We start from the raw sequence: 14,354 nt of genomic DNA, 5'->3' as shown, positions 1-14,354 counted from the left end.
GCTGACAAATCTCGAGAAAGTTTAACCTTTGCGCTTGAAACTATCAAACTTCTCCACATTTAACTCATTTTCAAGTGCACTGTAATATTGCTCTCATTTTTAACTTCTTTTAGAATAACTACAAATGTTCACGCGGGAAATATCAGAATATTATTTTTTAATTTATAGTGATGTGGTACCGGATCTCTGGCAAATCCATCCTACGATCAGGAACCGTATCTCAGAATTTGTCCTCACGTAGACTCGTTTTTATTCATTATGATATACAAAATGTAAAAATAAATTTAAAACCACACTGACCATTGTGTTAAATAACATGGAATGACATGCTGCAAATTATTTTGCCGTTAAAAGCTAGATTATAAGTGAGTAAGACCATCCGATCTTTAAAGTTATGCGCATCTTACTGCACATAGTGTGTTTTTGGTGAATGTTTTATAAAAGCATTTTTTGATTGCTGTGCATTTAAATGTGTTAAATTAACGATAACGCCACTTAAGTATTTGAAGTTGATGCTTTAGAAATAAAGAAATCGGACTAATAAAATAAATGAAATTATTCTCGGTACGATTATAACAGTCTTTACAGTATCGCTAATTTAACAGCCTCTACAGTAGTTCAGGTTGGCGGGAATAGTCTCGTGCTTATCGTGCATTTGTGTATTGGGAATATACCTTTACAACGTAACTTTGATTCATCTTGAGGTTAAATATTTGGCAGTGAGGTTTAAAATAGTGAATGCCCTACCCACCCTTCCCATATGCTTAAGCGGTTTGAAGCATTCTTATCAATCGATCTGTAATAGTTCAGATTTTTATAAAAGATTTTGTTGTTGTCTGCATATTTATGGACAATAAGCGAGAAAGAAAGTATTCTTATTAAAGTATTATTGAATTTTCTTTTTATTTCCACATACAGTTATTTCACAGGCGGAGTTACTCAGGAGGATATGACGCTGATGGTTTTACATTTAATTGTCTCTAAAAATAGTTCTTTTTCAGTTAAAGCAGAGCAAGGCTTCATGTTACTTATCTTTTAGTTTAATTTGAAATTTTGTTCAATTCTAAGTTAGTTTCGTTTCAGTTTTCCATTCCATTCCAACGACACTACGACAACCGGAACACCACAACCGGAACACCACTACGACATTCGGAACAGATGAACACTTAATTAAACGTGCATTGTGTTGATATATCTTGTAAACCGATACTTACCGCCAAATATTAGCCTTATTCCTACTTTCTGTGTTTGTTTTCATTCTTACTGTTATGAAAGTTTAGAGAATAATTAATTTACTCTCGAATTTTATAGAGAGTAATAATACTTTTCTTCAGTCTTCTACGCAGTGATCTCCCTTACCTATAGGTAGAGATTTCTGAAGTTGAAGGGAAGCAACTCCTGCGTGCAGTTTCTTAAAAAGACTGACCTAGTCAAAATAAGGAAAGTCATATTTGGAAAGTTATTTTTTCGTACTGGTAACAGGAAGAGTTTGGTATATTGGGTTAAAAGACCCTTTTTACACACACATCTATTTCAGCTGGATTTTACATGATTTCTCACACGAAGAGGTGTAAACGTTAAACGATGTTCTGATCCCACAATGATGGGGCAAGTGATTTAAAATCGACGATCTTAAAAACTCGAGCACGCAGGCTCCCACAGTGATGGGCCCACTTTTATTCTTGTGTCATATAAATGACTTACCACAATCAGTGCAATCTCAAGTTAGACTATTTGCAGATGTGCATTCGTGTAGAGTTTGTTACATCCTCTTTTTTGCGGGAGCCTGCACAGACACTTGGGGTTCGGACCCCCATCCACCCCATTTTACTCCGCCCATGTTTAAGTTTAGCCAATATTTTTTAGCATTTTACCATGTATTGAGCATAGGTGACGATCATAAAACGCATTTTGTAACATTTCGGTGTGCTTTAAAAATTGTATTTTACCATCACAAGATTTGAAACTTCGCACAAACAATAGGGGAACAATTGCCAATTAAACTTTTAAATGAACCCCTACCAATGAATGACTGGTATCAATCGACGGGTCTGTTACCATTCTATCAAATGATACCGGTCCCGACAACTGTCATTTGTATTCCGACGAGAAATCAATAAATATTATAAATCAATCTATCTAAATTTCATGGAACACTTCCTTGCGAATTGATCCCTGCTTTGAATTGCGCATATCGTTGCCGGGTACCAAAATTAATACCGTGACGACAACATTATACCGGATTATCGCTTCAGCTAGTGTTATACACGAGGTTTGTTTACATAAAGAAGTGATGATCTGGTTTAAATATAGTTGTAAGAGTATATATTTTGGTACCCGGTTTTGGTACCCGGTTTATGACATGCGCTACACAAAGCTCCAGCGCAAGCAAGTGTTCCCATTGTTTGTGCGAAGTTTCAAATCTTGTTATATTGAGAGCATTGATGGTAAAAAATACATGTTTTAAAACACACCGAAATGTTACAAAATGCGTTTTATGATCCATGGCCCATCACTGTACCCTGGGGCACACCCGATTCTACTGTAGATTTCTGGGAGCATTCACCGTCGACAACTACACCTGCATGTGTCTAGTGGTTAGAAAGTTCTTTATCCATGTGTGTATAGGGCCTTCGATGCCAAAATTATTAAAGACATGCTAATACAGTTAATGTAACAGTTTATGATTCAGAAAAAGAAATGATCACCTAAAACATTGAAATATGTTGTTATTTTGACATTTTAATACTAAACAATAGGATAATTATTGTTGTTTAGGTGTCTTGGGGTGTCTTTGGGTGTTTTGGGGTGTCTTGGGGTGAAAAGACCCTCCCCAAATTTTGCCAGAGTTAGTTCCCTTTGATTTTGTTGCGCCGTTTTCATGTCAGCATAATTAGCTGAAAGTAAGTTCTTTTCATTTAAATTCTTGTAATTTAGGTTCATTTCAATTAGTCTTTTTATAGAATTTAGAACTTGTATGTTAAATAAGTTAAAACGATGCTATGGATAGTATGGTGGATACTTTCGAAATACTTAAAATAGGAAGTGTCTAGCCGTCCGGTAACCGGACTAGGGAGACGGGTCAAAACGGCCCAAAACCATGACGGTCCGTCACCAAAACGGCCCAAAACCAAGACGGCCCATACCATGACGGACCAGTTTTCATTAATAACCAAGAATAACCAAGAATTTCAAATAGTTCTTTTTATTTATGTTTTATTTATTTACATAGCAAAAATGAGAACAAATTTTATTATACATATAATTGGACAACAGGGCAGGCAGGACACGAAAAAAACATCTATAAAATGAACATTAATTATTTTTTTTAAAGCAATTAAATGCCCATAAAAGATAAGTAAATCGTTATATAGATACGATCATTAGACACTTAAAAAGCAAAAATAAATTATTTTATACTAGCAATTAAGAAGTGAATAGCGATTATTAAATCAGAAAAAATAATTGTCCCTTAATATAATTTTATTCTAAATCAACTATGATCTTACAAAATAGCATCTTTAATTTGTTATAACGGTATCTATTACGGTATATTTAACATATTTGGGCCATCCTGGACTGGGCCGTCTTGGTATGGGCCGTTTTGGATTTGGGCCGTCCTGACCCGCATTCACGACTAGCCTGTACCCAAACCAGTCGACGAATGTACAAAAACAACGGTAAATTGTTCACTGTAGCTAAGCCTGTCCTCTAAAAAAAGTATCACCCTTTGTGTTGCAGCGTCAGTTTGAGGTTATGATTTTGGAACTGCCTTTCCCTAATGATCAGGTCAGAAACTTCACCTGGATTAAGAGACATAATTTCTCTTGATCTAAACACTGTCTAAAGACTCAAATTAGCTTAAGCAATGGAAATCAATGAAAGAATAATTAAAGGCAGTGGCTAGTGAACCCTCACTGGTGCAGCAGACGGTGTCTAGTGCACTGTCACCGGTGCAGCAGACCTGAGGTCATTTTTGTTATATATAAAATATAGCCTTTCTTTGAACTATAATAGGAGAGATCGTGTTTGTATACAAATCCGTTGTATATTCTATTTTTAGAACTGATAAGACAAAGATCGGGTGGTCAGACGCCGAGCGTCCATGTTTTTCTGTTAACAGTGATGTTTTTCTAACGGCTTAAACTTTCTTAAAACACAAATGATATCAATAATTTTTTGATCAATGGAAAGAATATAAAACAAGCAATTTATTGATAACTTTTAAATATTATTTTGATATAAAATGGATTAATTATGAACGCTTAACTTACAGTGTTTTTTCTAAAAGTTTGGAGCATCGCTACGCCGCTATTAAAATCAAATGTCATTTAAAACGGTTATTCATTTTCAAAATTACAAGTTGTTTAAATTAATTAATAATATAACTGTAATGAAATGATCATTTTAATAGAGATTTCATGGTTTTTCAACACTTAAGCTAAATCCAGTCTCTCAGAGACAGTGTTTAGATCGAGAGAATGTCTCTTAATCCAAGTGAAGTCTCTGACCTGATGATAGTATGTAAGGGTAAAAAAGTCCTATGTAGGACGGATTACACCAAACCGGAAGTGACTACTCAGTGTTACATGTGAAGTAGTCCAAAATGTAGTTCCATGCTATGGATGAAATCTGGTGTAATGAGTGACACGAGGAGGTGACAGTTAAATTTTTGGCTTATGTTTATTGCTTATAGTATTGAGAATAGATCTAGACCATATTCATTGTAAATTTCTTGGAATAAGTTTTATTCTTTGCGAAAATGTCTACCTACGCGTAACTGCTAAACGGCTGTTTTCATGGGGGCATTTTAAGAGGGTAATGTTTCTCAGATCAGATTATTTTTCTTATATTCAACATAACATGTCAATATTTTTCTATTTTTGATAAGAAGACATGTTATGCTAAATGACCATATATAATGGTTTTCATATCATTGAAATGCTCTAAAGTGCTAAAATTGAGGTCTGAATGTTTTGTTATTAATATGAAATAAATAAGGAATTGAATTGGTAGAATGTAACCTATAAGTTGTGCAGGGGTAAAAATTGAAACTTGTTTAGATGTGACTGTAAATAGGCTAGTTTGGCCAGATTATGATAGAAAATGACAATTTCAGTGCAATTTAGCAGAGAAAAAGAAGAAAAACTAAAAATATTTCAAAATCACTGTTTTGGGTGTATTTTTTTTTCAAAAAATGCATATTTATTGACTAAATATTGGTAAGTTTTAGGTGTCAGGGGTGAGTTTGGGTATATTTTACAGTAACAGTGTGTGATTTGAGTGCAGTTTATGGTAAAACTTGATAAAATATGGCAAAAATAAGCTGAAGCAAGGATAAGTGGTCAAAAATGATGTCGCGACAGCTTTTTTCCAGGAAATTTGGGGCGCTGGCATACGTTACTGAAAAAGCCATAAAACCTTGAAAATTGATTGTATCAAATTGAAACTGGTATTTTTTTCATGCATTTAGGTTACTGGTACAATTTAAGTGAAAATAACACATTTTGAGTATGAAAAAAAATTCCTTTAAGGACGGATTACACCAAAAAGGAAGTGACTACTCAGTGTTACATGTGAAGTAGGCCTACATGTGTATAAAATATTTCCACAATTACACATACCAAAAATGCTATTATTATTACAGTATGTCCAAAGAAATCCTTCGCTTATTGTAACCATAATATTTCGAAATGCATTCTCCTGTGTAGGTAGTCCTATAGATAAGACCTGATATAACATATTTTTACATTTTGAAGTCTATTGGTTATGTCAGGTCTTATCAGATCGCCATGCATAAGATTTAATGAGTGATTATTAATATTTTCAAGTGTTTTAAAATTTGCGTGTTGCTCTGTTAGCAAATATTAGCGAAAATCAAACCATTGCATGTATCACCCAATTAACAGTAATTGTGAAGTTCTCAGTAAAATGTGAGAATTATTGTTTCTGTAATAATGAGTTTTGTTCAGTGTTCCACTGGTTTAGTCCTATAAACTGATGGTTACTGTGGTAGCATTTTGTCAACATTGTTGGGTATCAATCATATGTTTTAATTATTGTGGTATGTTTGTATCATTTTTTTTTTCAATTTTCTAGGGGCTGCAGTGTCCAAACCCCTAAGTAACACTGAAGAAAAGATGGCGTCCAGCTCAGAGCAGGATTGTCCACTTCAAGAAATTCTGTTTAATCGACCTTTTGATGAAAACTATCCATTGGTTTCTAGCAAATTTATTTGTCCTGTGGAAATTCTCACCTGTAACGGAGTCACTCCAACTGAATTTAGCCAGGCTCGGTTCCAGCTGCAGTACAACAGAGCAGGTCTATTATGTGGGCTATATCGAGTAGAGTGGATGTCGCTTTACATGATGCTTGCAAATGAAGTTGAAGATAAAGCTGATACCACAGACAACTTAAAAAACTTCTTTATGAACAGTATGTTGCTTTTTTATAATTGTAGAGCAAACGTTTGTCTTTCATAGCTGTCATGGCCTTAAGGTGTGTAGGAGTGAGATGGGGTTCCAAGAGGCGGTTGCCCCTAGTTCGTGGGGTCTGAGGGACGAAAGTTATAAAGAATAGAACTACATTTGGACTACTATTTATTTCAGGATGCAAACATTTAGGCCAACATTTTTTTATTTTCTGGTTTACGGGAGAATTTTCAAAAAATTAGGGTTGGGGGGGACAAATAAAAATAAAAATAAAAGTCCCAATTTTGAGCAGTCGACCAAATGAATAAAAATAAAACATCCAAAAGGATACAATTTTTTTATTTTTTGAAAACGAAAGCTTGCAAGCTTAAATTGCATACACACTCACAAATGACCTATTCTGAACTGGTTTATATCTCATCATCTCAGTATACTGTTGTTTTCTTCATGTGTAGCTTGTATGAATAATGCCATTTTCAAAGTCACCAAGGATATGCACTATTTGTGTTTTTGTATGTATCTATTTTGAAGTAAAAATAGACTTTTGGAAACATTTTTCATTATTAAATATACATATACCACAGTTGACATTATCATATCATAAGACCACTGCATAATGTTAATTATTTAAACATGAATAAAAACTGCTTTAAAATGGGTATATGCAATGACTACATTAGGTCTGCATCCTGCATATATGCATATTGATTGGCTGGAGATGGAGTCTTAAAAGACAGGCATTGTCATACTAGAAATGAAAAATTATGAATTGATAAATATTATGCACACTCAGTGACACTGGCTTTAAAATTAAATTGCTTTGGTTAAGTTTCAGTGGCTTGAATATTGTTTTATATTTTGCTGACTGTCAGTGCCACCTATATTGTACGACAAGTCAAAACAATCTGAATTTTGGTTCAGCTAAAATGTGTACAAAATAACAACCTTATCAGCCGATGTTCAGACAACATTATTGGAGATTTATAAGACTCTTCACTGAGATGGGACTTGGAATTAATAAGTTATGAGTTCGTAAAAAACATTTATTACTGGATATGTCATTATGTGTTCCTCAGTGTCAAAGGCACATGTGGCATATAGTGTCTCAATGTTTGTCCCAAACATACTTTCAAAGGGTCTTCTTACAGATTTTGTTGGTATACTTTATTAAGTGAACATGACAATATATTGCCTGGAGTTTCATTTTCATAATTATCTTTTGAGTTATAGTACTAGGGCTGTCATCGATAGAAACGATATCGATGTATCAACGATATTTTTTGGTCGATCGATTATCGATTCCCATTTTCAAAAATCGATATTTTACAGAGAGAAAAAAACAACTGTCTAGATAAACACTCAGACCCTCTAAAACAACTTTTTCTGCCTGCAAAAATGTGCCGTAAGTAACGGATGTTGTCAAAAAAGGTCATGTCTAAACTTGTACCGTAGCAGTCTTTTCCCACTAGCCGGCACTACCTATATGGGTAGAAGTAAATAGGGCTCAACTTCAGAATCTATTTGCAAACAGTTACGTTGTCCTGTCTTGAAAGGTCGCTTCGTTGTTTGTGCATGTAAAAACATAGTGTATATACTGTTTCTACGTCAATCTCGGCTTTTTACTTGTTCGCGTATAGCTGATCACTCAGTAGAAAGGTACAGAATTTTAGCTAGTGTCCGTAACAATAACAATCAAAAATGGCCGAAGAGGAAGCCGTCGCTGGCTTAAATAGTGGAAAAAGAGTCGAAAGACGGAAAGAAAAGCTTTGTTTGGGTTCGTAGAAACACAAGGTGTTGCTTAAACATGTCTTTCAGTACAACAAACAAACAGCCAAACACTACACATTTGAGGCCCATCGAAAACGTGGGCAAAAGTTAAAAAAGAAAACCAAAAAAAAAAAAAAACAAAAAAAAACAAAAACACGCGATGCCAGTACCGAATGTAAGTGCAAGGTAAAAATTAGACAGGGTATGAATCAGGCTAAAAATAAATAAAAACATGGTAAATAAATTAATTAATTAATTTAATAAATAAATAGATATCTGTGGAAGAAAAATGCAGAATTTTAGCTGTTTGAAACCCGACTCCAGTGCCTGGTATTATAGTTCACTAGGTTGTAAAGTAGGATAAATGCAAAAGAGGAGTGAAGGCACAATGAAGATCTATAAAAGATTTCATTAATTTTCATTTATTTTATTTATTTCACAGATACAAATACAACACAATCAAACAGTAATATAAAAAGTAGGCAATAAAACTAAACATAACATTAACAAGAAGGTATATAGCATGCCCATGAACAAACAGGTTTTTAATCTAACTTAATAATCGATATATCGATGTATCGTCGATATTTGTCTTCCGATATATCGGTATCGTCGATATGTCAAAGACCCAATCAATGACAGCCCTATATAGTACATATATGGCCCAAAATGTGCACCTCTGCACAAGTGTGTCCATTTGTAACCTACTATATACATTTGGTTACTGGGGTTACTTTGGTTACTGCAATATTGAAGAATGATTTTGTCCTTTTTTCATAGAAATGTATTGGGTTTTTCATCGTTTTAAGTGTAGGAGGAATGAGTTTATACAACTGTTTTATGCTTGATCACATGACTTTTACCCCCCCCCCCCCCCCACAAACCGTCGTATTTTTGCCGCATTTACACTGCTTGGACGTTTTCTTTGGTGCATATTTCACTAGTTTAAAAGAGTCTTAGTAAGGTGAGTGGCTTTTTGTTATTTCTGTTGTACTTTTCTTGCTTCCCTAATATTATGACTGAAAATTAAGAATCAGTTGACATTGCCTGAGTGAATTTATATATAGGAATTCTTCAAAGACTTGTAATTTTCTTAAAACATTTTCTCCAAATAGAAATTTCTTTTGAACCAGTGCTTTTGTATACTAACTAATTAGTAGATCCTAATTAATTACATAAGTAATTACATAATCTTATGTCATATTGCCCTTATCAGTCAGAACATTGTGATTTATGGATCTTTGATCTGCAGCTGCACTGCCTAAGGGCGGACTTTGGTGCTTTATGACTGATTGGTCCTAGCTAACAGCCAATCAAAATAGACTACAGCATCAAAATTTATGTGAGATATCATAACTGCATCTTATCATTAAATGATAATTTACTGTTTCAGTCAGAACTGTTTTTCTTTTGCTTGTTTTAAACTTATATTTTAAGAACTGGGTTACAAGTGTGAGTTTTACTGGCATGAGTTAGAAATATACAGTCAACATCTTTTAAGGTATGTACATGTTACCATTAATTAATTTGTGATAACCATTCGGTCATCATCTGATTATTCAAATAGGAATATTAAAAGTATAACAGGATACTCTATTGGGTAGATAATGATGAATTTGTATTAATTAAAGTATCTTTAATGTGTATTTTTTAAGGGTGAAGAGCATCACTATTACACATTTTCTGATTATTATATTGTTCTGGCATCTTTCTAGACATTTAATTATGATACATTTAGATTGCGTATTAATGGATTTCATGACAACAGTTTGAATCTATTATAAATATTATAATGTTTTAGATTATTTTTAGGTTTAAAGTAACTACTACTATACTGAAAAACAAGCTAACCTGCCATTTATAATTTTGATAATACCTTAAAAGTTACAGATATATAGTGTTTTTTTTGTAATTGAGAACACAATATGGTTTCAAATTTTTGACAAAATCAGACAATGACATTATTATTTAATTTAATTAATATCATATAACATTTAACCTGTTTCTAGTAAATTATCAAAATCAACACATCTATTCTTATTGATTGTATTCATCCATTTTCTTTGAAAAACACTTTTATGAGGATTTTTGCAAGATTTCATAGTTAAAGGAATCCAATTTAATACATCTTTGTGTGTTCTGAAATTTTGGCATGTTATTAACAACAAGTTGATGTAAATGTAAGTATGATTTTACAAACACTTTAGGCAAATTATGGAACTGACTTTAATCACTACAAATCCAGAAAAGTTAATATGTTTAAATTACGTAAAGAAGAATTATGAACACAATCAATTGGTTAATAATACGATATTTACAAAAATATGAAAACAAGTGCTAGTTTTAGTATAAGTTTAGTAGATGAATGCCCTAATGTGTGAACCTACGGTGCTTCACATCTGATCTAGACTCCTATATGTATACTTATGTCATCAATGACATCCTGTTTTTATTTTTATAACAAGCTGTATATATTAGGTCTGCTCTTACTCTGTATTATTTTGCCAAAGCATTTTTGTGGAATAGAAGACATCATTATTATACGACTTGATAATCTACAAATGATAATTATGCCTTATTGGTGATACTTTCAGTTATAAGACCATAAGAAATTAAATAAATATATCTTAGTTTGCTGTCTGATTCTGTGCTACTTTATCTTAAATCATCAAATTCTATATGACAGGCTGTTTCATTATTTAATTCTGTTAAATTAAATAAATATATGTAAATTTTCTTATATATAAGTTAGTTATATTGTCTGAAAAGTCATTGCGAATGTATATTCATTAATTAAATTCTTTAAAGACTGATAGCCTTAAAATCAAATAAGAAATTTCTTTTGAACATGTGCTTTTGTATACTAACTAATTAGTAGATCCTAAGTAATTACATAATCTTATGTCATATTGCCCTTATCAATCAGAACATTGTGATTTATGGATCTTTGATCAGCTGTTGCACTGCCTTGGGGCAGACTTAAATTTGGTGCTTGGTGCTTTATGACTGATTGGTTAACAGACAATCAAAATAAAGCATTAATTTTGTTCCTTATGACTTTTAGATAACAACTTTCAAGAAAGAAACGCTATATGGAATTTTGGCAAAATGTTAGCATTCAAAACATAGATTACAATTAAATATGCTCTATGATTATATTCTTTTACTTGGGTGTACAGACATTGATTTGAATGGTCAAACACAAAGAAAATAAAAGTTAAATGTATTTTATGAAAAATTCATATTCTGGTAGGAAAATTAATATTTTTGCACATTTTTTGTTGCTGAAAACTTTTTTAACTCCAAAATTAGGTACAATATGATAGACACATGAGTAATGAATTGTTGGTGAAATTTTTATGAAAAGATAAAACTTTTGTAGAAAATGATAAGAAAAACAATGACATATTGAAAAAAAACCCAAAAAACTTGTGCCAAATGTATCAGAAACAGATAAAAACAAGAGCACCGCCAAGCGGGGCAATATACGCCCGAAGGCTTACATCATAGGATTGGAGCAAAATTTTAAGAACTTGACTGTTGTAGCCCCAAAGGACTGGAACAACAAAAGGAAAACTTCAAAAAACAAATCTAAGTCCACAAAAAAAAATCAAAGTCTACAAAAAAATCCTTATCAGGTATAGGTATGTAAAAATACACCTTAAAATTGGAGGTACCATCCATGTTGTACCACAGAAAAGTGGTCTCGGTTTTTCCCTACGGCCAATAATAAAAAAGTTTCAAAATAAGCTATTTATAGTAACATAAAAGGGAAGTAATTCAAAAAAAAAAATTATTGTAAGTACAAAAAAAAGATCTGCCAAATAAAAACAAGACCACTGCAATGCAGAGCAATATACACAAAGCAAAGTCATATATGACCTTTGACCCTTAAGTGTGACCTTGACCTTGAAGCGAGTCATCCGGAACATGCGCTCTGCACGTCGTCTTGGTGTGGTGAACATTTGTGTCAAGTTTCTTTGAAATCCTTCAAGGGGTTCAAGAGTTACAGAGCGGACACGAAACAAACTGATATGACCTTTGACTCCTAAGTGTGACCCTGACCTTGAAGTGAGACATCCAAAACATGCGGTCTGCACATCGTCACGGTGTGGTGAACATTTGTGTAAAATTTCCTTGAAATCCTTCAAGGGGTTCAAGAGTTACAGAGCGGACACGAAATTGCTAACGGACAGACGGACACCAGCGTCATAACATAATACGTCCCTTCGGGCATATAAAAAGTATAAAAAGACAACCTAAAATATTTACTTAAATAGAGGTGTAGATATTAATTTAAGTGGTCAAAAACAATACAGAATTTAAAATTGATAGAATTAATGTTTTATGAAGAATATTAAAGTAGAGTAAACTTGGGGTGTTCAGACGTGAAGATTTTAGTTTTGGTGTCCAGAATGTTTCTAGGGGGGAATAAGTTTTGGAGATAGTAACTTGCATGTAATTTTAACTTTTAAGCAGAATTTTCTAAGTCCAAAAGGGGGCATAACTTGCTCAAAAATACATGTCAGAGTTATGGGACTTTACCCAGTGAGGCTGGTAATTGACCTAGAAAAAGAAAAATAAGTTTCAAAGCTATATGCCTTTGAATGATAGATGTGTGTCTTTGTATGCAAAAACTTAACCAAGGTGTGACGCCAACGCCAGGGTGAGCAGAATAGCTAGACTATTCTTTGAATAGTCGAGCTAAGCCGAGCTAAAAATTGAATGTGACATGCATGATGTACCACAGAAAACTGGTATTGATTGTTCCCTTCGGCCAGAAATAAAAAAAAATACAATAAAAGCTATTTATAAAAACAAAAAGGGATGTAATTGTAAAAAAATCTTTATTTCACATTTTATCTGTGTCTTGTTGCTGTAAATTGTACGTTAAACTTATTGCTAAATTTAAAAGATCTTATATGACCTTATATAAGGTATATATTACCTAAGTGATGCCTTGACCTATACTTGAGTTTGCCTATAAGTCATGATACTCTTAGTCATTGCTGCATAGGCTAATATTTGTTTCAAATAAAAATAAGGTTTCTAAAAAAATAGTCAGAAAAATGTTTGGAGCAGAAAATGTCAGTTTTTGCAAACTTGACCAATTTAAGAGCTATAACTCTGGAGATACTCAGGCAAGAACTGGCATGTAATTGAAATTTGCCTAGATTTTAAACAGTTACACATTTGTTATAACTAACAGATGATAACTTATAAGTTATGTTTAGCTCTTATACAAAAATTGCAATAGTTATCAAGGGGATACTGTCAACCTGGACAAATTTGACCAGTTCAAGGGCCATAACTCTAAAGATACTGATCCAAACTGACTGGTTATTGAACTTAGCCTTGATTTCATACACTCACCCATACTGTAAAAGTTATGTTTAGTTCTGATACCAAATAAATTCCTATACTAAATTTAATATATTCTTAGCCTGGACGTGAGAACATTTTGTGCACTTCTAGCATTTTTCATGACAAGCAATCTCCAGTAATGATCAACTTGGTATTAAACAAGAGCTGTCTGTAAGACAGCGTGCTCCACTATTCGGCAGTTTGACAGTAAAATGAATATAAGTCTCAATCAGAGACCTCTACTTTAAAAGGAAGATACACCAAGGGACATAATTCTGTCAATAACACAAACTAGAGTTATTGGGATTGTTACCACACACATGCAGATGATGATGGTAAAATATATATTTTGAGTTTCACGTCATAACCTTATATAGTATCAAAGTTATATCCAGAAAAAAATTAAATATTAAAGGGTCATAATTTGGTCATAAATACTATAAGATTCTTTCACTGGTTGTAGGTGCAGGTGGGAATATCCGGCCTCGACGGTAACTGTTTAGGCGGTAACGATGTTCCCAGCCGAGTTACCGCCTAAACAGTTACCCGAGAGCCAGATATTTCCATCTGCACCTATAACTAGTGACAGAATCTTTTTCTTGCATACCGATTTCAAGAAATATTAATAAAAATAAAATCAATCGAACGGCTTTTGTTTTAGAACTATTTCTTATGGCAGTGTATTTAAACAAAGCACGGGGAACCAACGTCCGTATACTTCCATGCAGTCTGATTAAGATCTGCACTGTTCAATATTCATATAGTATCTTCTTTGTAAATTCCTCTTTTAAC

At 33.2% G+C, this 14,354-nt stretch overlaps 1 protein-coding gene across 1 annotated transcript in view; it reads left to right on the top strand.

Annotated features, from left to right (window-relative positions):
* The first annotated feature begins 2,852 nt into the window (after window positions 1-2,852).
* The window catches only part of LOC123555976 (uncharacterized), a 43,755-nt gene continuing 32,253 nt past the window's right edge, over window positions 2,853-14,354 (top strand). Inside the window, exons 1-2 of the mRNA XM_053547940.1 lie at window positions 2,853-2,903; window positions 6,100-6,435. Of these exons, the coding sequence (XP_053403915.1) occupies window positions 6,141-6,435 (295 nt within the window). The 5' untranslated portion in view covers window positions 2,853-2,903; window positions 6,100-6,140. The remainder of the gene's footprint in view (window positions 2,904-6,099; window positions 6,436-14,354) is intronic.

The sequence above is a fragment of the Mercenaria mercenaria genome, chromosome 7, assembly GCF_021730395.1.
Source record: "Mercenaria mercenaria strain notata chromosome 7, MADL_Memer_1, whole genome shotgun sequence".
NCBI classification, from domain to species: Eukaryota; Metazoa; Mollusca; class Bivalvia; order Venerida; family Veneridae; genus Mercenaria; species Mercenaria mercenaria.
Note: the sequence above shows the minus strand (reverse complement) of the source record. Positions and strands in the feature narration are given on the sequence as shown.